The 24,292-nt window shown below is 44.2% G+C and overlaps 1 protein-coding gene across 2 annotated transcripts in view; it reads right to left on the bottom strand.

Moving 5' to 3' along the window:
* Adamtsl1 (ADAMTS like 1) overlaps nt 1–24,292 on the bottom strand; it is a 387,047-nt gene that overhangs the window by 116,245 nt on the left and 246,510 nt on the right. For both annotated transcript variants that reach the window (XM_005352697.2, XM_026782337.1), the window contains one exon: nt 6,183–6,393. In XM_005352697.2, coding sequence (XP_005352754.1) covers nt 6,183–6,393 — 211 coding nt within the window. The remainder of the gene's footprint in view (nt 1–6,182; nt 6,394–24,292) is intronic.

Raw genomic sequence — 24,292 nt, 5'->3', positions numbered from 1 at the left:
GAGAGAGAGAGAGAGCGTACATGTGCTTGTGTAAACCTAGAAAATGAAATTTTTACTTTCTGGAGCACAGTTATCATTAAATTTCCCCTTTTCCTTAATATCGCCAGGAGAGATTCCTCTCTCATATGGCTTTTTACACAGCTAAACTATGTGCGTTTTTGAATTGTGACCCTGATAAAAGAAAGGTTTACAGGGCAATGGCGAGCTTTAAGCCAGGGTGGAGTATGGGCTGTGGTGACTACTCCTATCTTCTCAGCACAGATGTGTGCAATATGTCCGTGCACTTGGGTGGATGTAGTCCTGGACATAAAACATTTGCAGTGCAGGAAAATCCAAGTGACACCCAGAGCAGGCCGGTTCATTTCCGCTTAACCCTTCAGCATCTCTCTCCTCTTTTCCTTACTCCCTTAAAAACGTGACTTTCAGAATCAAATCCAATGGAAGCATGCGGATGTGTGTGTATATGATGCTACGTTTGGTTGTGGGGGTGGGAGGGTGACAGAGGGCAGGTTATCAATCAAAAGGACCAATGCCACTGGAGATCAAGTGCTCAGCCAGCTGACTTTTGGGCAGAGTCCTGTTGGCTGGGTAATGACCAGGACAATTTCTAGGTCTTGGTCCCTAGGACTGGTAAACACATTTCTTAGACTAGTCAAAGGGACTTGGCTAACACGGTAACAGTCCTGTATAACCAGGTTTGTTTATGTAGGCACCGTGTTCCTCTTAAGAAGAGGGTCAGAGTCTGGTCAGATATGAGAACAGAATCAATGTCTGGAGGGGTCCACTCTGAAGGGGGAAGGCTGGAACAGGAGAAGATAGAAGACAGAAAAGAAAAAGGCATAGGCCCTGTCTTGGAGCCCCCAGGAAGAAAGCATGATTGCTGCCTCATTGATTTTAGGACAGTAAAACCCATTTCCACCTTTGGATAATGCAGTGTATTTATGTTGTTTTAAGACACCGGAATTGTGGTAGTGTGTTATAACAGTAACAGAAAACTAATACCCAGATTAAAGAAAGCCCGAAACATAGGCAACGGAGGTAAACTACAGATTTAAAGGTGTGTTCTCAGATTTCTTCACAATTTAATTATACAGAGTAAATAGTGAAGACAGCTTGGGAAAGGTACATTGAATATCAAACTCAATAATGGGTTTAAAGTCTCTTGGTCCCCTTCATTCCTGAGCAGCTCAAGATGGGGCAATTTCAACCTCCCTGAGCCTAAGGTGGCTGAGAGAATTGAGAAGATGCATGCACAAGCGACAAAATGAGCAATCCTACGTAAATCTGGAGTGCATGCCGAATCCTGAAGTAGAGCAAGTATCCAATATATGGGCATGTGCCTCTCCTCCTCATCTTCTCTGCTCCATCCACCTGCCTTAGGTGTCAGGGGTCCTCCTGGGACTTGGTCTTGGCTTTATTGACCCCAGCATTTAGCCATGAGTCATGGGCCACACCTGAGCAGGTGAGGATGTGGCTGTTCAGTGGCAGCTACATGGCTTCGCTGTGGGAGATGTATCTGGTGTGTGTGTGGTGGGGAGTTTCCTGTCAGAGTCTGACAGGCAGAGGGGAGGGGATGTTCAGGAGACGGACAGCAGACAGATGGCAGCTGTGAAGAGAGGTAGGGCAGGGGCGGATGTGCAAGGGACATGAGGGGCTGACAGGATTGTACTTACTGTCTTATTATCTGGCTGTGGTGGGTTTCTGAACACCATCCTAGTAGAAGATGGCCATGATCAAAGTGTTTCAAGGCTAATGTGGTAGGACCTGCCAGGGACCCTCAGTCATGGGCTGTAACCCTCTAATGCGAGAGCTCATTTCCTGCATGATTTCTAATACTTGTTGCAGACAACACCAAAGATGAAAACGAGAAAGGACTTAATACGTTAAAGAAGACACAGAGGACCAATGCAAGGGAAATTCAATAATAAAACATCTAAATATATACTGGCAACATTTTCAAGTTAAATTAATAAAAATAAATATCAAAATTATTATTTTTTTCCCAGGAGAAAGGGTTTCTTTGTGTACGTCTGGATGTCCTGGAACTTACTCTGTAGACCAGGCTGGCCCAAACTCATGGACATCTGCCTGCCTCTGCCTCCCAAGTGCTGGGATTAAAGGCATGCACCACCACCACCTGGCCAAATAAATTCTTTACATAAAGACCAAATATTAAAATGTAAGGGGTGCATACTAAAAGATGGGTCTCTGACAACCAAATCTAGAATTAGATTTCTGCTTTTGTCTAAAGCAAAAGTTTAATAGATAGACATACATGGGGTCTAGGCTTGGTCCCCCGCAGAACTGCATAATGTATAAATATTGGGTATTAGCCAATTTTAGGCAAATGTTCTACAAAGAACAAAGGATGCTGTGTTCTCATCTAGCAAATGGCAATTTCTATAATACTGTACTTTTCTAGGAAAAAAAAACATACATATATGGTTGGTGGTGACCCTGAGGATCAGCCACAAAGGAGGAAGTCTCCACTCCCACAGCCCCATCAGGTTGCTTCTCAGTCTTAAAGGAAGGATTGGAAACCTCCATCTCTTGTTCTTTCATTGGGTGCTGAAAGGAGCCCTCGGCTGACTACTGGGGCCTGTAAGGGCCATGACTGCACTCCGGGTTCCCTTATCCCAGCCGAGACGGCGGAGCAATCATAGGGCTAATCAGGCAAAAGGCTGCCAATAGCTGATCCCTAACTCATGTGTCCTGAGACCACAGCCCTTTAGCTCAGGGATTCCTGAACTTACCTCATACAACAAAAGAACCGCAGACAACAAAAGCAATGGATTTCTTTTCAGAGGTGGTCAGTATTAGCTGATTGTATTGAAGAACTCACCTCGAGAAGGTCCGGGAAGCAATAGAAGAAAAATATTTCGGCTAAGCTTAATTAGATTGTAAAAGTGGCCAATGATCAAACTATTATTGGACACTCTCTGGAGGGTATACTCACTGTGACTTTCAAATTCTTTATTTTTTTAGTGTATTAAAATACTTTTGAGAGTTTTAAGCTTGGCATACAAGGATATATGTAAGAGAAATCACCAGCCAAAGAAGTGTTTAGTATTTGTTTCCTGATTTGAAAAATAGGCCTAATCCTGTCTCATCCCTAAAGGGTTTGCTAGTGGCATGAAACTGAATTGGCTCCCAAAATAGATTCACATCTTCTTAGGTCAAGGTAGATGGGCTTTGCCGTGTAAAAATGGATGCTGCTGGCAATGGCGGCAAAGCATGCTTGTGGGATGTGCACCAAGAACTGGAAAGCACACTGGGCCAAGATCATTATTCAGCAACACGTGTGGCTGTGGAGAGGAAGGCAGTGTTCTCCTGAAAGCTGCTACAAAGGCTACTTTATGATCCATAACTGCACACAGATATATCATGGAGATACAAAGCCAGCATTTCTTGGCCCGTAGGGAGGCGCTCTGTGTATAATCATTCATTTTGTCATGGAATAAAACACTATTCACAAAGTGCTCTTCACATAAAGACCAACTACAAGCTACCCGTAATCCAGAGACTTAGAAGTCGAGCAGCGGAAACCGACGAGAGCAGAGTCCTCACTTTTCTCCTGGCACGAGTCACCAGTGCAGCCTAAAGCCAATAGTTTTCTCCAATTAGCGGCATCTCAATGCAAATGTACTAGAAGTCAGGAGACCCGGGCTCTCGTGGAGGATGCATGACCTTGATTAAGGTCACTTCTGGGTTATAGTTGTATCTTTCACAAATCAAGAGTTCTCATACGGTGCTTGTTCATATAACCATAAGACGTGCAGGCACAAAAAGTGGGGTGAAGGCCACCCCTTAATTTGCAACTTGTATAATTCTTAGTTTCCTCAAATATAAAATGAGGATAATATTACGGGGTTGCTGTGAGAATTAGCTTCAAATCTGTGTAGAATGATGTGTATTTCTTAGTAAGACACTGGTTCATAAACTGTTCAAAATATATTGCATCCACTTGACTTCCAAAAACTATCACGGAGTAGCACTGGATTAATGGACTCAGCCAAAACATACACAAGATTTTAAAGGAAATTCATGGACAATGTTTATTTTTAGCTTTTCTTTTATATAGCTATCCCTCATTATTGGATGGGAATGGTTCTGGGATGCTCCTAAGATTTGATGCTAAGACCCCAAATACATGGATGCTCTAGTCTGAATATGAAATGATATTTCTATAACCTATGACACTCCTTATAGCTTAAATGGTCTCTACATTATTTACAGTACCAAATAAAACACAAATACCATGTATGTATTAAGAAAAATTTTAAAAGTCTATACATGTTCAGCATAGATACAAACACCACTAAAAAGGCCTAACTAAAAACCACGTGGTCTATACTGGTCAAATCTGTGGGCACACAAATTACAGATCCCAAGAGTTGACCCCTACTGTAGTATTTTGCTCACTCATTGCTTTTTTATGTTTACTAAATTATCAGGATGTGACAGTCAGGGAGAAGGAAGGAGGGAACATGGAAGCCTTGGCTTGGAAGCAGCAAACCATCTCTTGGCTGTGAGGGAAGGAAGCAGAGACAGCTCTCCTCTCTCCTCAGCTGCATGACTATAAAATTACCATCCTGACTGGGACACTTGTAGAGTTTACAATGGGCGCACACAGGGATGCACAGCCCTTCCAAACACCGGCTTACATTTGGGACCATGGTTGTCACTTTAAAGCTACGTGTGATGTCCTAATTAGGAACAAATTGCAACACAAGGTTTCATCCAAACAACCAATTTAAACCTTTTTCTGTCCTTCAGAGGCATGACAAAGGTTATTTCAATATTGAGACATTTAATTTTAACAATACATCACAATAGGGCAGTTGCATTTTTATTGCTGGTTTGGTGTGTGTGTGTGTGTGTGTGTGTGTGTGTAGGATCCAGAAATTTTGTAAAGGGGCTGATATATACAATATGTAAAAAGGACAGTTAGGTCTGTGTTCCAATAAAACTTTATTTACAAAAGGCAGAAGGTTAGGGTTAACTGTCAGGCTGCAATTTGCCATCTCTTGCTTTAAAACTATGGCTTTCAGACTTTTAGAATTTATAAGATTAGCAAAAATTTAAAAAATCTGAAATTGGCTCAGGATTTCTAACTTAGATGAACTAGTAAGGATGTCCTTTATATGTGTATACATATATGGATATGACATTGGGAGGGGAATGTATTGAGGGCCATGGGAAAGCTAGGAAGGAAAAATGGGGGTAGATATGATCATATTTCATTGTATACATGTATAAAATTTTCTAAATAAACAAGAAAAGTAACCTTAAAACCAACTATTAGAATTTTAGATAGCAAAATCTGGACAGTGCATAAATTCAGAATAATTTTATCTTTATGGAAAACCTACCATAGTGCCTTTAATTGAAATAGTTTCACAGTTGGTGACAATTTGTCAGGAACATGCTCAGTTCTACAGATGGAGGGTGTGTGTGTGGTGCTTTTAGAGAACCCTGGGTTATCTCACGGTAGAAAGGACGAGGTGTTTACAATGAAAAGGCCTAAGTTTCGATGAAAGGAGACAGAGACAGAGACCCACATTGGAGCACCGGACAGAAATCTCAAGGTCCAAATCAGGAGCAGAAGGAGAGAGAACACGAGCAAGGAACTCAGGACTGCAAGGGGTGCACCCACACACTGAGACAATGGGATGTTCTTTTGGGAATTCACCAAGGCCAGCTGGCCTGGGTCTGAAAAAGCCTGGGATAAAACCGGACTTGCTGAACATAGCGGACAATGAGGACTACTGCGAACTCAAGAACAATGGCAATGGGTCTCTGATCCTACTGCACGTACTGGCTTTGTAGGAGCCTAGACAGTTTGGATGCTCACCTTACTAGAAATGGATGGAGGTGGGGGTTCCTTGGACTTCCCACAGGGCAGCGAACCCTGATTACTCTTCAGGCTGAGGAGGGAGGGGGACTTGATTGGGGGAGGGGGAGGGAAATGGGAGGCGGTGGCGGGGAAGAGACAGAAATCTTTAATAAATAAATAAATTAAAAAAAAGAAAAGGCCTAAGTTTGAGGAAGGTTGGAGAAGAGCTATGGAGGGAGAGATAGCAGAGCTTAGGTATACCGTTCTGGAAAAAAAAAAAAAGTCCTTTTGTCTTGCATCACTGCTCCCAATAAACACTGCACTTGGAAGTAATGTCAGGACTCACCAGTTGCCACTGCTCAGGGTACCAGGCTGGGGGGCAATTGAAGCGGTTGCAGGCCTGTACTGTGTTCGGTTTCGGGTGGTGACACAGCTCATCAGCAAGGACAACCACCTCGTTCATCTCTCTCGAAAGTAGGTGAGAGCAGACAACATCCCTGGTCTGCAGGCCAACCCCACAGGTGAGACTGCATGGGCTCCACTTGCCAACTTCCCACCTGGGAAGAAATAAGAGAGGAAAGAGCCTAGTTGAGTTCTCGTGCGAACGCTTTACAGTCGAAACCCCTCACTGGGAGTGGGGAAGGTTCTCTAAGAGGTTTGATTAGGGATTGGGTCATGATCTCCAAACCCAATCATCCCCTTCGTGCTTAGAGTTCATTTGGACTACAGCAAAGAAGTCCACAGGACAGCCAATGTTTATTTACAAGAATCACCAGGAAAGGTTGCAACTGTGGTGACTGCGTCTATTTTGACAGAACAGATAACCCTCATCCGGAGAGGTGGGGGGAATGCTAGATGTGCACATAAAAGATTTAGGAATCATATTTTCAACAGTGTCTAGAAAGGCTAGAAAATGCTTCTCTGCTTATTTCTCTAGCCTCCATTATGTGTGAGGTGGAAACATTTGTGCTTCTTATTCATTGGTTTCAAAGTGAAAGGTTGCTGGATTCAACTTCCTTTAAGCTTCCATCATAGCACAGAAATGCCTCTGTCTTATGCCTAAATATCATCACTGCCTGGGGCTGGCTAATGTATCAGAAGCAGAGACTGCAAAATAGATCAGAGAAGTAAGGAGCCAGTGGCTCATTATCTGGACAGAGAAGACGAATACACAGATGAGCTGAGTGCATGAATGGCAGGCTCCAAATGGCCACGCCTGGAGAAGTACATTTATTGTGATCTAAGGGCCTATAAAACCAGCCCCACTGTGTTTCCCTGCCGACTGGCCCTCCAAAAGTTCCAGCAATAAGGACAAAGTCCAGTTGCCTGGACTCTGACTCACAAGTGTTCTCTAATGGTCAATTTTCGGTCTTCTGTTCACCATTTGAGACACATAGGTTCTATAAAAGGGAGCCGGCCAGGGAAAGCCCAGTGGGGCATCCTTTACTACTAGGCCTGTCAAGGTTCTCTAGTGAGCCCAGAAAACTGTTTCAAAAGCCTTTAGCCTTAACGATTTCCCCCCAATTGTAACACTGAGTAGAAACTCCCATTTTTTCTTGCTACTCTAACCCCCCACTTACTTCCCCTCCCCTTCACCAACACTATGATGAGCAATAATTGCAGTCAACTTCGTTGCTATTTCCATTTATCCCTCATGGCCCTCTGGTACCATCTTCTTTTGCAAACCAAATCAAGGTCCTGGAATAGTTTTTGCCCTGTCTTCCTGTTTCAGAATATCTTCCATGTTTATTATATATGCATTTATATCTGCTCCAGGCATGGGTCATTGTTTTCTCAACTGGGTTATAGTTTTTCTGCCTTTCAAAGGCCCTGTTACAGTGTCTAACACCTCAGGTAGAGCCTGCGTTGGAGTGTGTCTATACCACTCACGGAATCCACTGGAACTCTATCTAGGTGGGTCATGGAGATGGCTAATAAATTCCCGAAAAACCGGCAGAAGGAAGGAATCTACTACTATGGAGGGCAAGCAAATTGATCTTATTTAGTTACCTCCAGAAAGATAGGTTTCACCGATTTTCTTAATTTTATAGTTGAGGAATTTGAGAATTGGTGTGGCTGAAGAATTCAAGTACTTATAATGCAGCAGTGAATCCAGGATTCAAACCTACTTGGCTATACCTGACACCAAAGTCTCTGTATTTCCTATTTATATAATGGTGTCTCCAGGAAATATCTCAAAAATCTCCAAAAGCATTCACAAAATTTTAAATAAAAGGGGTGGGCTGAACGCATTTCTTAAGGATTCTTGTTTGAATGTCTATAAACTTTTTATTTATGGGACCCTAGCAAATAAAGTCCAAGCTTTAAAACATGTAGGTTGGAGGCAAGTGATCCATCTTTCCTTCCCATTGGATTTTTGAGCACGGTTTGGACTTAGAGACCGTCTTCCCATGAGCAGAATGAGGTCGAAGTGAGACCATGTGACTTTATGGGTTAGATCATCCAGGGTGTCGTTTTCGCTTCTGCTCTGGCTGATGGCTTCCTCGTGGTGAGGAAGGAAGCCACCATGTCATGAGCATAGTCTTGAGGAACGATCCCGTAGCTGAAGAACTGTGTCATCCTGACACAATTAGTGTCCACTTGCCATTTATCTGTGAGATTGGCCTTATAAACCAGACCCAGGCCAGCTTCAGCTGACCTTAGCCTAGACAGGCTGAGCCAGGTCCACCTCTCTAGGCTGCTTTCAAATTCCTTACTCAAGTAAGCAACCAGAGATGACAAATATTTAGTCTTGTAAGCTTCTAGGTTGAGTGTCTGGGGGTGGGTGGGGCAAATAGATTTTAAACAGCAAAAGGAAATTATATACAAGTATCTATCCCTTCCCAGTGTACACTTATTTATCCACAGAACATTCATAGGGCACCACACATACATGCCGAGACTTAGACGTTTATCAGCAGGTGAATAAATTGTCATACAACAATGCTAATGAACTCCAGCAACAATCAAAAACATTGCCAAGTCTCACAGACCTGAAAACGAGGGAGTGGGATCACACACACAAAGCTTCACTCCGTTGTGTTTCATTACACCAGCTCCAACCTCAAAGTCGGTGGTGTTACAGGTCAGGAAGGTAGTTGCTGTCGGTGGGAGGGAACCACAGAAGAGTGTGTTGTCCTTCCAGATGGTGTAGCCATCTCAGTGCTGGACCTGGCTCCACCCTCCGAAAGGGTTCACTGGACCAAGCTGCACACTTGGTATCTGTGTTCAGAAAAGGTGTTCCCCACACCCCTCTCATCTTCAAGTGAGAAGCTTAGGTGTGGGCATAAAGCAATGCCTGCTCTCCATGTCTCAAAAAGGAGTTGCCTCCTTAGTCTGTGCTGTCCCGAGGTTAAAGTTCGCCAGGCCCAGGCTTTTGTGCCCTCATCCCCTACTCTTGCCTCATTCCTGGCAGTAATTCAGCAGCTAGGTCCTTGAAGCAGAGGCATTTTGGCAGCTACGAGGCCAGCTGAATACTGTCGGAGAAATGCTGTCTACCCTAATAAAGCATATTATACATTCTCCAGGAAGGAGGTCAGCAGATGCTATCAGTGTAGTAAGCACTTGGCTGACTCTGGGTCAAAAATATTTTAATCAACTTTGGCCAAAAAAGGGAGGAAGCATGGGCTCTCCTGTTTCTCTTCTAAGCAGAGGCTGTAATTGTGGGCTGTGGATCTGGCAGGCAGCTGATAACCCCTGCTCCCTATGCCTTTGACCGTTTCCAAGAGAGTGATCTTCCAGCGGAAGCCAGCTGGGGGCATGGTTAGCTCTGGCTGACAGTGTGGGGGAAGCTGCTAGGCTTTCCTGGAGTGGTGGGTCCAGCCTGGCATACACCCAGTAATAAGGAGGTCAGAGCTGAACTTTGGGCGTGAGCCTCTTCTACCTCTTCCTTGGGTGAATTTGCTTATCTGTCCATCTCCATTTACAATGTCACTGAGGAAAATTCTCCATCCATTACAGTCTCTTAATCCTTGCTTCTCTGGGGAGTCACCATATTTACAACAACATCACTACCTCAACTCAGCTCTTGTCTCAAATGGAGCGTGTGACTATGTCTAATTTGTTTCTCCTGCTGTTCTCCATAGAATTGCCTCTCCCCAACAGATATACTGGGGTTCTAACCCACAGTAGCACGGAGTATGATGCTATGTGGGAAAGGTTCATTGCAGATGTAATCACTTCAGATAGCTCATAATAGAGAGATGCAGTAGCTCCTTCTCACTGCCATGGCTAAATACCTGATAGGAGCAAGTTAAGGGAGGGAGGCTTATTTTGGCTTACTGTTTCATGGGATATAGTTCATTTGGGTAGGAAAGTCATGCTGGAGTTTTTGACACTGTGAGCACACAGTTAGGGGTGTCTAACAGCCTCAGACTGGAGGCAGAGAGCCGAGACCAGGAGTGAGTCTGTACTAAACTCATCCTCAAGGGACACCTCTAGTGACCTTAAGTCTGAAAGGCTCTGTACCATCACTCACTGGGGACCACCTGAGCCCGTGCGGGAACATTCCACTGTTAAACCCAGTCCACAGCAGTTTCCTTCCAGGTTAAAGCCTTCTTTCTCAGAGGGAAACTTGGGGTGGGGTGAAACAGCAGGATTTTAAGGCACGATGTTTACAGAGAGGTGAAATACTCCATCTGCTGCAGGGACGCTCCTTGGGACAGGAAGCAAATAACTCAAAACAGCTCTGGAAAGTCCCAGAAGCAGACCAGACTCACTATGCTCCTCCTTCCCCAGGCATATATAAAGCACGAAGAACTGTTAAGAGGTGCTTTTTTTTTTTTTTTTTTTTTTTTTTGAGACAGGGTTTCTCTGTAGCTTTGGAGCCTGTCCTGAAACTAGCTCTGTAGACCAGGCTGGCATGGAATTTACCCAGATCTGCCTGCTTCTGCCTCCCAAGTGCTGGGATTAAAGGCGTGTGCCACCCCAGCCCTGCTGACAAGCCATGTTGCAAAGAAGACTTTCAGACAAACCCAGAGACCAGCTTAACATCTCAGAAGAAAATGGGAGTGACTGAGCCGTGTGGAAGAAGCTCTGACCAACTGAACCGCGTAGAAAGGCCACTCTCCAACTTGTTCAGCTGCCTGTAGGCAGTGCAGTGTGCTACTGGTGTAGGACCCAGCCATGACAAGCTCAACAGAGGCCTGAGTCTCAGTGGTTTTCCCTAAGGCAATACCTGGGTGCAAGAAAGAGCACAAACTGAGACCACTCAGGCACCACCCAGGAATGGACTATCCAAAGGAAATTCCTAACGTTCCAACCAATCCAAACATTGTAGATAGGATCACCTGCCAGCAAACACCCTGCTCAGGTAACTTTTCTGTTTGTTTTTTTCCTTTAAATAATGCCCTCTAGAAGGGCGGGTACCTCCTCTTGCTGGTGCTACTGCACTGATTAGGTCTCTGCCAGCTTGTATTGTGCACACAATAAACTTTGCTTTTGCCTTAAGCCTCTTTCTTTGTCTTACTCTGTTACCACAATTCCAGGAAACCAAATCTCTGGAACCTCAGCACTGGCAAGGTACCTGGAACAAAGCAGGTGCCCAGGAAGTATGGGCCGACTCACACTGAGCTGCGTGGCTGTGTGCATCTCTGGATCACTTACTTGCAGTGGTGCCCCCCTTTGTATTTTATTTGTTCTTTTATTAATTACATTTTTCATGTGTTTTACATACCAACCACAGTTTCCCCCACTCCTTTCCTCCCATTTACCTCTCCCTGTCTTGCCTCTGATCTAGCCACCTCCCCTCCCCCCCTCCAATTCTCCTGCATCTCTCTGTTCAGAAAGAGGCAGGCCTTCCATGGGAGGCTGCTCAGGTCAGCTGTCTCTGTGGGTTCCCCACCTGCGTTCCCCCTCCCATCATGACCTAAACTCTCCTGGCCCATACACTTCCTCCTTCCTCTCTTCAACATGACTCCCAGCCCAGTGCTTGCCTGTGGATCTCTACGTCTGCTTCCATCAGTTACTGGATGAAGAAGGCTCTCTGATGACAATTAGGGTAGTCATCAATCTGATTACAGGAGATGACCAGTTCAGGCACCCTCTCCACTTAGCTGAGGTCATCCTTGTGGATTCCTGTGCCCTTTTAAACAGCCCACTTCCACTGTCAGCTGCAAAACTGGCACCACACATGGCAGTGTGATATAACTCTTGGTGACAATGAGCCTAAACTGATAACCTTTTGATAGACTGAATCCTATTTTATGTAAATATTTACATGTTTTATTGTGATGCTTTGACCTACTGGAGTTGGGTGTGTGGTTACCCTCTCTTCTTCCTGCAGAATATTGGGGCAGCTATGTGATGTATGTTTTAGCCATTCTAACACAAAATTCCTGAATTCTGAAACTCCCCTGCAGCAGTGCTTTGGGCTGGCAGACCCTGGTGCCAGGCTGGTAGCTCTGCTTTATTTCAGCTTCTAGGTTTTAGGTGTTTAGCTCATGGTTGGGACCTCGGCCAACATGTCAGAAAGACTCTGGCTTCCCCAGCTTTCTTTTTCTTTCTCTACTTCTTTCTGTTGAACCCTTTGTCCTTTATATTACTATCCATTTGTCAAAGCCTGTTCGTAGGTAGAGAAGATTCTGGGGATGGAAATACTTTGGTGGATTCTCCACACCTGCCAAGCTCCAGAGTCATTGACTCCTACTCAAGGATGACAGGCAGAGGGAGGGCAGAGGGTGGGCAGAGGGCAGGCAGAGGGTTACACTCTGTCTTAGTAGCTGGAGCTGTCTTCCTTCCCACTGACAGCATCACATGTGCCTAAGGAGACATGCCACTGAAACTCAACATTACATAGACTTGGCTTCACAGTCCAGCCTACTGACTAGCCCGATTACCCTACTAAGATCTGGTCAGCTTGAGGTCTTGGGATGGGCAAAAGCCATAGTGTGACAGTAGCCCGACTGATACCTCAGGTGACCAGCACCAGCCACAGTCACTAACATTTGCACAGCCCTATCCCAGCCGAATGCTCTAAACACACCACTCCTTTCATTACCCCCACAGCCTTGTGAGAGAGCCACAGTTAATGTCTCTGTTATAGCGGGAGCCCAGGCCTGGAGGAGATGAGTGAAGGGCTCCACATGCTTACATCAGTATCACCTATAGCACTTCTAAGGCATTATGATTTGGATCCAGGCTGTGGAAAACGGAGCTGCCCTCTATTATAGGTCAGCACAGTGGATTTGCATTTCTCAGCTCTGCAACATCCAAGCTTTGTGCACTGAGGCCCCAGTAGGACTCAAGGGCTGAGCTGATACACGTGCTTGTATATATGACCCTGTGGAGAGAAGACTTGAGTGAGCCAGCCAAGGCTCTGAGGCATTAAGCCATCTGTCCTAAGTTACACCGATAATAAACAAGAGCGTCAGGATTCAGACTCAGGCAGCCTGGCTCCTGCATACTTCACTATTAAGACAGCCTGTCTCAGAAGGCAGGATAATTAACACTGCAGAACAAAGAATCTTTGAGTGACCAAGGCCAGGATCCCTTTGCTCGGAGTCTAAGGAAAAGATAAATGGCGGAGCAGCAGCACTATTTCTTAGTAATACAAATAAACACACTGGCACCACCCAGGCCTCGCACGCACTTGCAGTTGGCATTCCAGGGACGTGGCCATTGGCAGCTGAATGGGCAAAGGTAGGGTGTAGTCTGCCAGAGAGATGCACTTGGCTTTTGCAAATGTGGCCTTTGGAGCTAAGTGGGCCATGGAAGCCTGTGGTGGTTGACTCTTGTGAGCAGCTTTGTTTGCATTAGCTATTAAGTAGAAAGACAGTTTACATTCCTTTGGACAGGGCTCTTTGTGAGAGTTGCCAAGTCTTCTCTGCTCTTCTTTTCTGAAAAGGTACTGCCCTTTGCTTCCCAGAACCTCAGAGTATAAAAACACAAGACTCTCCCTGCTTTGCTCTATTAAAATCATAAGAAGCCTCTCCTGCCTTAACCTGTATGGAAAAGTAGACTTGAAGTTTTATCTAATAATTTAAAATGTAGTTTTTGTTTGCAGGAAAAATATCACCGTAAATTTTAGGTCTTTGTTAGAAGTATTCTTCAAAATTACATGTTAATCTCTATCTACTATTTATATCATGAGGTTTTTTTTTTTTAAAAAAGTAAAGTTCCTTAAAAGTCTTTATTTTTCTTATAATATATCTGCGATCAGAAGGCAGATAGTAAATTGGACACCATGGAGTGTAGTCAACTCTAGAAAGATTAAAGTAGGGTAGTCAGGCAATGTTCAGGATCCATTTCCTCTGTAGTTTCTTACTAGTGGCTCCAAATTTATCTTCACACCTTCCAGTACCCAATCTATCCATCATCCTCAGTTTCCATAGCGTTTGAGTCCTTTGTCCATAGCCCAAGCTCTCACAATGTCAGCCTCTATCCATTGCCCCTAGATACCACAATGCCAGACTCCTCTATCCATAGCCCAAGCTCTCACAATGTCAGCCTCTATCCATTGCCCCTAGATACCACAATGCCAGACTCCTCTATCCATAGCCCAAGCTCCCACGATGTAAAACTCCTCTACCTAGCTCCCACAATGTCAGACTTCTCTGTCCATCACCCCCAGCTCCCACAATGTCAGACTTCTCTTTCCATCACCCCTGGCTTCCACAGTGTCAGTTCAGTGTAAGTCTGGTCAAGCATGTCCTCTGATTCAAAATTTCCTTTGGGAAGAGACACCCTACAGAGAGGGAGAAAAATATTTACCAACTATTTATCTGTCAAGAATTTAATACTCAAAATACATAAATAACTCAAAAATATCAAGCCCCCAAAGAACTACTAATCAAAGCAATAAATGAGTCAATCAGTAGACAAAAAAGTAAAAATGACCTCCTCCAAATACACAAAAATATTCAACATTCTTAGCCATGTGTGTGGAAGTGCAAATCAAAACTGTTGAGTTCAGATGGTCTGGAATTCCTTTCTTGGGGACAAACTCTGACCCAGATGTGGTTCCGTGACTATGGAAAACTTCAGGCACAAAATAAAGCCTAGGAGGAATGACTTCTGGGGCAAAGCAAGGGCACAATGGCAGAGAAGTGTCAAAGGAAGAACTCAGATAAGGGGGACAAAGATATGATTTGCTCAGGCTCTGTTGGCAATGGGATTTTTAGCACCAGCTAATCAATATGTAAACAGTGGTGTGAAAATAAAAAATTGTTCACTCTTGAAGTGAACCTAGAGACTTGTGTCTGTGTCTACTGTTACCCTCCTTTCCAGGTTCCTGTGATGCCCATAGCTGGATGCAGCTAAAACGAAACAAAACGACAACAAACAAAAAAGAAAACCTATACTGAGGTTCAATCTCATTCACGTCAGAATGGTTATCCTCAAGGAAACAGAAAAGAACACAGTGGTGAGAAAGTAGGAGATAGGATGGTGATGGTAGCCAGTGTACCACTGATGGCAATGGAAACTAGTGTAGTGTTGGGGAATAATCATTTGTATTCTGTGAAGATGTGCTGCTCTCATTGGTTTAAAACGAGCTAAATGACCAATACTTGGCAGGAAGAGGTTAGGTGGGACTTGCAGACAGAGAATACTGGAATGAAGAAGGTGGAGTCACCAGGAGATGGAAGGAGAAGGAAAATAGACAGGCTGTGTTAAAGAAAGGTACCACATGTGTTATAACATAGGTAAGAAATATGGGTTAATTTAAGTTGTAAGAGCTAACTAGTAACAAGCCTAAAGCTATCAGCTGAGCATTTATAATCAATAATAAGTCTCTGTGTGGTTATTTGGGAGCTGGCTGGTGGGACAGAAAATTATGTCTATGGTGTGGCCATTATGAAGTCTCTTCAAAATGAAAATCACCCAGCTATACATTCCTGAGTATGTAGACCCGAAGGAATCAAAATCAGTGTACAATAGCACACTATACACAAGTGTACAATAGACACTTGCACACACTCATAGTTTTACAGTACTATTAACAATAGCCAAGTTGTGAAATTAGTCTAGGTTCCCATCAACTGATGGATGGATAAAGAAAATGAAGAATTACTCAGCTATAAAGAAGAATACTGTGTTGTCATTTTCAGAAAAATGAATGGAACTAGAGATAATCATGGTAAGCCAAAAAGATACTCAGAAAGACAGCTATGTTTTCTCTTAGGAAAAGGATCTAGGCTTTAAAAAAGTCAGACATAGAAGTAGAATGGCAATAGAAGCAGTATGCAATCAGAGCTGAGCTGTCAGTGGGGCAAGCAGCTAGTCTGACCAGGGCTCAGCTTTGGTAGAGAGTGGGGAGCATCCTAGCCTGGAGCTGAGCACTTGGAATGGTTGCTTCCTCTCCTTTGTAAGGACTGCACATTGGTGGGGAGTGGCTCAGGGGCGTGTCTCACAGTTCATCACTGGGCCAGGAGAGCTGGAAGTCAAACATTGAGAAGACTGAACAAATAAACACAAAAATCTGCAAAGTAATGTGAGCCAGGTTTCTTAATTGTCTGTGAGAGCAATTGCAAATATGTGAAGGGGGCAAAACCAGAGTAGTCCTTGAAGAACTGGGTTGGGTTCAAAAGCAGTGTGTGTGTGTGTGTGTGTGTGTGTGTGTGTGTGTGTGTGTGTGTGTGTGTATGTGCGCGCGCGCGCTGTATGGATCTTCCTGTCTCCACTTGTCCAGTGCTTGGATCACAACTGCATGCTGTCATGCCTGGCTTTTTATGTGGGTTCTGGGGATCCAAACTTCAGCAACTTCAGGTCCTCATGAGTGCCATGGCATGTGCTTTATCAACAGATCCTCCCTCCTGCCCCCAACTCATTGCTGTTAATAAACAGGTACAATGGGCATGAGCAAACACACAGATATGCACATAACACTGTCTAGCTCTTTTCACTGACAGCCCTAGGAGTGATGACAGCCTAGCGGCATCAAGTGTCTAGCCCTCAGGATCCCTTCAGTAGAGACTCTAGTTCTATTCCCTAACGAAGACAACTACTCCTATAGAAATGACTCACTGCAGAGCAGGGTTGGGAAGAAAACCAGTGAGCTTGGGACATCTTGTTACACCAGAAAACTGGGAGGTACTTCAGAGTGATGGGGTTTTTGTAAAAAGGACACAGAAGCTAGCTAGAACGGGTCCTATTGGCCATGGACTGGGACAATTTGATCATAATGGATGTTTGCTCTTTGAGCAAAACCAGTAATGAGAAAACTGTGCCATAGCAGAACGCCTATTGCTAACCTGGAAGGAATGGTAGAGTTTGTTAAGCCACCATCTGGCAACCATAATACCAGTTGAGTAGGTAAGAATCATCCATACACAGCAAAGTTGGCACCCAAAGGGCTGATGAGCAACAAGAGCTCTTATGAGTATCAGGTTATCTGTCTGCCATCCTCTGAGGGTACCCTCAGAATTGTGTGCTGGGAACTTAAATCCCCAGTGCAGCCATATTGAGAGGTGGGGGCCTTTCGGAGGTGTTTCTGTCACAGATCTCTGTCTTCATGAATGGACAAATGCCAGCACGCGAGGCTTCGAAGTGGACTGTCCTTCCTTCACTCCCTGTCCAGATTCCTTCTGTAGGAGGACAGAGCACAGCCCACATGTGTTGGCGGGGCTCTCTAAACAGCAGCCCTCCCAACATGCCAGGGTCTTGATCTTGGACTTTCCACCATCCAGAAGGGTGAGGAATAACCCTTGGACAATTTGATAATAATGGATGTTAGCCCTTCGAGTAAAAGGTATTGTATTTCGTATTCTGTTCTATCAGCAGAAGTGGACCAAGACATTTCCCATGAAACACTATTTACTATTAATGCATACGGAAGACTTTGTAAGTTATAAAACCCATCAGTTTGGCTCCATGTTTCCCACAGTTCAAACTTCAAGTCCTTGTATAGCCTCTGACTTGCCTTTCTGGGCTTGGCTCAGGTGGCTATTGCTCAGCCGTACACCAGCATCTACTGACAAACTAGGAAAGTCCAGCCCCTCAGGTGGGCTCCTAGCCCCTCCCCTTGGTCTGTTCTTTCTGATCCCTGTCTCTTCTGGCCAGGGATGGGTTCTTCCTCCTCAGTGAGACATTGTCTCTTCACCAGAGTGCTGTTTGCTTCCTTCCTTGGCCTCACATCCATTACATCATTGTTTGTTCCTTGGATTCCTTTCCTAGACTGTGACTAGGGTCACAGGGACCCTTATGCGTTCCAGCATCTTTGGGAACTAGACTAGGGCCTGTTGCTCAGGGAGGCCTGTGTCACCTTGGCCTTGGGCTCTGGGATCAGATTAGTCATAGATGGCTTGTGCTTTGCTACTTGTTAGAAAAATCTTAGGAAAGTTATCTATCAACTTTCCACATTTAAAACAGGAACAACAGAAATTCTGATTCTACAGGGTTGCTTTGAGTTTAAAGTGAGAACTTCTGGCTAAGAATCTAAGTCAGGGGCCTCGTACAGATAGATATAAGATAGCAGAAAATTTCCTTGTTATGTGCTTAATACCAGCTAACACGGGAGAACAGGGTAAACAGTGTATAAGGTTTTGTGGGACCTGCAAGAGAAGGGAGTCATGATTTTGGCGATGGACACTGGGGGAAAGGCATTTGTGACATGTTGGACTTAACTTTCTTAATATTTGCTGCCAGAGGGGTGACGAGACGTAAATGGGAAAAGTGCTTACCCAGGACATGGAGCAAAACTGTTGGGTGGCAAGAATGCCCTGATTGCCAAGACTGTGCGAGTTCAGAAAATGTGAGACACATTTGCCACCAGCATATTTACATGGTTCAGGGGTCTCACCTAATCCTCCCAACTCAGAAGTAAACAGGCAGGTGTCAGCATCTTGATGTGTGTGTGTGTGTGTGTGTGTGTGTGTGTGTGCGCGCGCACATGTGTGGGGGCCAGAAGACAACCTCAGGTGTCAATTTCAAGGAGTCATTTACCTTTTTAAGGAGTAACTTGCCAAAGTAGGTTAGGGCAGCTGAACAGCAAACCTCGGGGATCTGCCTGTTTCTGTCTCCCCTGCACTGGGATTAGAAGTATGTCACACCATGGCAGACTTATTTTTCATAGATCCTGAGGATTATAGATAGGCCCTCATGTTCAAAAGGCAAGGACTTCATGGCTGAGATAGCTCTCTAGTTTAGCCTCTTTAAACAAACTTAGAAAAAGAAGCAGTTTTCTCAGCATTGGGCATTGAACTCAGGCTACCCTTCTCACACTGCTCTGTCCCAAAGGACCAGAGGAGTAGATCATTGAAGGTTACAGAAAGATAGACAAGGAAGAGAGGGGACGCCATTACACACAGCAACAGATGGATGTGTTACTCATCTCCCACAATCAGCGCGCTTTAGAAAACCCCTCCATGGGGTCTAGAAAAAAAACCCCACAAACATCAAAGGAGATGGCAGACATTAGAGAGTAAAACCACGCTAGAAGGCCAAAAATTAACCAAAAGCATATATGATAAACAGTACCAGGAAAACCAGGGCTCGCTATAAAACTGTAATTGCTGCAGCTCAGGAACTAGGAGATAAAGCCCTGCTTCTTTTGGACGTGGGCCTGCTTGGCATGAGGTTTTGGCTCCATAAAAATAGTCACAGCCAAGATTACCAAACACCTGAGGTGGCAAGGCACTGACTTACACATGAGAACTGTGTGGCCAACATGAATGCTTTCACCATGCCAACTGCCTCACCATCTCAACCAGTTTTCAAAACAAAAGAAACAAAGGGAGGCGATTAGCATTACAAATCATACTAGTTAAGCTTTGTATGCTAGAATTAAGAAATCATTATTATTTTATGTTTATATGTGTGTGCCTGAGTGTGTGGATGTACATCATATGCATGCAGGAGCCCGTGGAGATCAGAAGAGAGGCCAGATTCCCTGGGACTGGACTAAGAGACTGTTGTGATCTGCCGTGTGGGGCTTGGTCCTCTGCAGGAGCATAAATGCTCTTAACAACTGATGCATCTCTCCGGCCCCTATGACTGAGATTTTTAAGGAACTGAATAGTCTGTGAGAATAAGTCATTTTTATGGCATGGCATCTCCTTAGTGGCATGCTATTTACCTCTATTATTTCTCTTTCACGGCGTGGGCAGCAGCAGGAGAGCACCAAGTGACAGTCATGCAGGATATCAGCGTCTTCTCTAACCTCCGCACTCGTCCATAATCACCCACGTGCCTACTCACCTACACACAATTTGATTAATTAGAACATCTAAACTTCGATATTTTAGTTGGCTTGTCTAGACTCCGAGGTGGAAATGTCTGATTCCAGGTTTCCAGAGTTGTTTTTCTGTGGTCCAAGCCACAGAGTGGACTTCTAGGACTATCAGCGTAATGTTAATTGTTGTTTTATGCAAACGTATTTTTGTTATTTATCTCAAGTTTTCTTTTTCTTGGTTTCATCTTACATGACTAGTGTTTGTATACTAAACTCCCATAGTGAAGCCTCTTCTTTTTCCTCGAGTGATCAAATAAACTGAGCTTCTTCTGGGTCCAGTCACTTCCCACACACTCCTTTGCTTTTTCACTTTTGAGCATTTATTTCCAAAATTCCCTGCCTAAAGCCAAATTCCCTGTTCCTACCTGAAGGTCTGATTTGAGCCCTCCTTTTATCATGTTCATGTACATTGCTATTCTAAGTTTCAGATTACTTTATGATCCCATTTGGTTATTGTTTTTTGGTACTCATCATTCTAAGTAGAGCACAAACTCTTAAGATTTGGGATGCAGTGTTTCAGAGTTAAAAAAAATGATTTGATATCTATCATGTCAGGACGGACATCTCTACATACACAGTGACTTGCCAGTGGTATTTCTCATGGAAATGCTGCAAACCTAAGCACTATATTTCTCTCATGGGTTGAACTGTGGCCACTATGTGTATGGAAAGGGCCCAACTCCTGGCATAACCCACCAGAGTGTGATCTGGTTTTACAGAGCAAATTTTAAATGAGGTCAATAGGACAGAGTCTAATTTAAAAGGAATGGTCTATTTAAATGGTAAAGTTGAGCATGGAGACATATTTGAACAAAAGGACATGGCCACACCTAGGAAGAGCATATTCCAGTCAATAATAACTGCTGCAAACCCTTAAGTTCCAGGAAGAGGTAGCCAGTGGCCCTCCCTACAGCTTCTGGGGAGCACGGCCTTCCACTTCTTTAGTTTGGGTGTCAGGCTGTGGACTGAATGGTTACTGGAGAGGACCTGGTGCGTTCAGTGGGGAAGGCCAAGAAAATCAATAGGGTCCCTGGAGTTAGCACTCATGAGCAGTTTTAAATTTGCCTATTGTACACGGACACTTACATTTCTAAGTTTTCTAAGTGAAATGCTTGTGAGTGTCAGCCTTTGGTGTCAGAGTTCAGAGATTTGGTTTTATTATCTGTAACAAGGTTGTGCCTCCTCTTTTCTCACAATATATTTCGAAGCCTTGTAAGACTATAATAATCTCAACTAATTTGTCCAATCGCATGTATAGCATGTTTGCAACTGTGCAGTCATAGCGCAAAGCCTAGTGCTATAGATTTCAAGTATCAGGCCAAATAATTGGAACACACAGACTTAAGATCCTTGATATTAATGACCTTAATATAAGCTATCCATTTACTTATTCATTTTGGGACCTAACTATTTTGGGACCTTTGTGGGCTAGCACCCATGTAAAGGGTTAAAGTCGTAAACAGAACTGATAAAAACCCTATTCCCGAGGCTCCCAGTCTAGATTATGAAACCAGTAAGTGTGAGGACACAGAATATAGGCTTAGACATCAAGAGAGACAAGCCCCGGAAGGGCCTTCAGAGTTAGCGAGTGCTAGGCTGAGTCTTGACAGGCAAGTGGTAGTCAGCCAAAGGTGTAAGCAGAGACAAGTGCGGGCAGAATGGGGGGTGAGAGCGCAGGAGACATTTGGAGAACTGGCCTTCTTAATCCTCAGCTCAGAGTTGGGAAGAATATTGAAAGTTTAGCATATCCCTAGAAACTTTAGGCTCTTACTCATCTTGTCTTTCTTCATGTACCCGTGAGTATACAAGAGGGACTGGAGAGCAGAGGTGCTCTGGGCCACCAAATCCTTCATGACAACAGTGACTTGAGATCACTGCATTATAAACCCATGGGTCCTGGGCTACTCCTGGATAGGACATACCTAATGATCAACATCTTTTTTCCTGGCTGTCTCAAGAGCTGTTAGCTTTTAATGGGTTCCAATAGGACTGTCGAGCAGGATGGCATGGTGCTTCATGCAGGCCTTTTCCCAGGGTTGGGCAGCCCATAGACCCATCCATTGCAAGTCTGGCTGCAATTTTCCTTGGAGATATCTTGCTACCTCTGTCTCAGGAGGTTGATAAGTGAGGGTCCAGAAGCAGCCAGATATTGGTGTAGGGGGTAATTAATTCAATCAGGGAGGCACACATGCCACACATCCAAAGAAATTAGATATAGACACATATACACACATAGACAAGACACATACACACAGATGTTAGAAACAGGCACATGGAATCAGAGATACCCATACAAAGACACATACACACACAGGAACGTGCATGCACACATTGATATTCCCTCTGGACACTCATACATCTACACACACATGTGCATGTGCACATGCACACATACACACACTCATACACACACATGTGCACATGCACACATACGCACACTCATACACACACAAGCCCATACATGCACACATGTGCAGTATACATACATGTGTACATGCACACACACAAACATGCACACACGTTCTCTCTCTCTCACACACACACACCTCTCTGGAGAACAGGAGGATACTCTTCTCACTGGTGTTCTGCTTGTTCACAGAAGCACCTGCCCTTTCTAGACCCAGATTTTGTTTACTTGAGGGAGTGAAGCAGAGGGCTTTCACAAACATTTTCATATTTACCACACAAAAACTACCTAAAAATACCTTTCAAGTTAGGCTCAAAGACTTCTTTGTGTCGAATGTGCTTGACTCAGATGTTTTGTTATCTTGGGGCAGTTTATTGGACTGTGCCTGTCTAAAGTCTGAGCAAACAGAAATCTCATATTTGGATACCTATTGGCTTGTTAAATCGTTCATTTGTTTTTGATTTTACATGATGCTATTTTATTGCTAGGACTCTTAGTCCTGAAACACTATTTTTAAACACACTTGGATCTGATAGAACTGACAAAGCACCCTGATTCCCTGTTTACCAAGGAGAAGGCATGTGAGCATACTGCCAACATATCACTCTGGCCACAGATACTGGGTGGTAATATCCCAGCGCTGGACTCTGCGTCCACTAGTGTTTTATACTGTTGTGTTTTATACTGTTGGCCATGTTGCGCTCTGAATGTCAACTTGTTTACTGAAGAATATGGATGCCACTAATTACTCTGCTGGCTCCCAGTGCTCCCTACTAGGAACTGCCACAAGGACATCATAAGTGTTACCTCACTTGTTCTTCATAGCTACTCTGCTGTAGCTGTGCTCCTTTATGTTGTGGCAATTGAAATAGCTTACAGATCACACAGTCAGTAAGGATGCAGGAGCTAGCCCTGTACTTGATAGAGAGTTTTGACCTGTATTCTTCTCTGTTAACCTCTCGCTTGTTCAGGGAATCAAAGCAAAGCAGCTGAAGGCAGCTGCCATTGTTATTCTTGTGGTCATTGTTGCTGTAACATTTCCCATGCACAAGAGACAGCAACAGGAAAACAGGTCCTTTGCTTATTCTTAGAATTGTTAAGTTTAGAGTAACTACTCTATTTAATTTTGCTTTTCACTTACAATGAGTTGTTTGACTTCATGCAGCCTAGTATTCCCTAGGTCACATGGAATATTCCATAGTTTTCCAGCTAGGAAACCAGGGAGAGTTACACACTCTGAGAGCTGAATTCTGAATAACAGTAGAAGCCCTATGCTTGGAAAAACCATGGTGTTTTACTCCATACAATATGGAGGCCAAGTGAATTTTCAATTTATTTATCCTACATTACTAGGGGGAAAAGACCCCAAAGTCTGTGAATGCACTCATTAACCTCTACTCTCCATCCCCAAACAATCAGGGGTCATTGCTGACGACTGTGGACACAGAGTGTGAAGGTCTGCACCTGAGGAACTGGTCTTCACAGAGCTCCACATATTATATCTAAATGTTGCTACCAAAGCCGGGCAGTGGTGCGGTGGTGGCTCACACCTTTAATCCCAACACTCAGGAGGCAGAGGAAGGCGGATCTCCGTGAGTTGGAGGCCAGTCTAGGCTACAGAGCAAGTTATAGGATAGGCTCCACAGCTACACAGAGAAACCCTGTCTCGAAAAAGCATAACAAACAAAACAAAACAAAAACCATCCCCCAAAACAAACACCCCCCCAAAAAACACCCCCCCCAAAAAAAAGCAACAACAAAAACCAAATGTTGCTATTGAAGGACTAAACCACAGAGAACAAGTAAAAACATTTTGCAGAAAGGTAAGAAAATCTTCCAGTGAAAAATATATTATGTCTACTTGTGATTCCCTGGCCCTCAG

This window comes from Microtus ochrogaster, chromosome 10, assembly GCF_000317375.1.
Source record: "Microtus ochrogaster isolate Prairie Vole_2 chromosome 10, MicOch1.0, whole genome shotgun sequence".
NCBI classification, from domain to species: domain Eukaryota; kingdom Metazoa; phylum Chordata; class Mammalia; order Rodentia; family Cricetidae; genus Microtus; species Microtus ochrogaster.
This window is presented reverse-complemented; position numbering and strand designations above follow the sequence as displayed.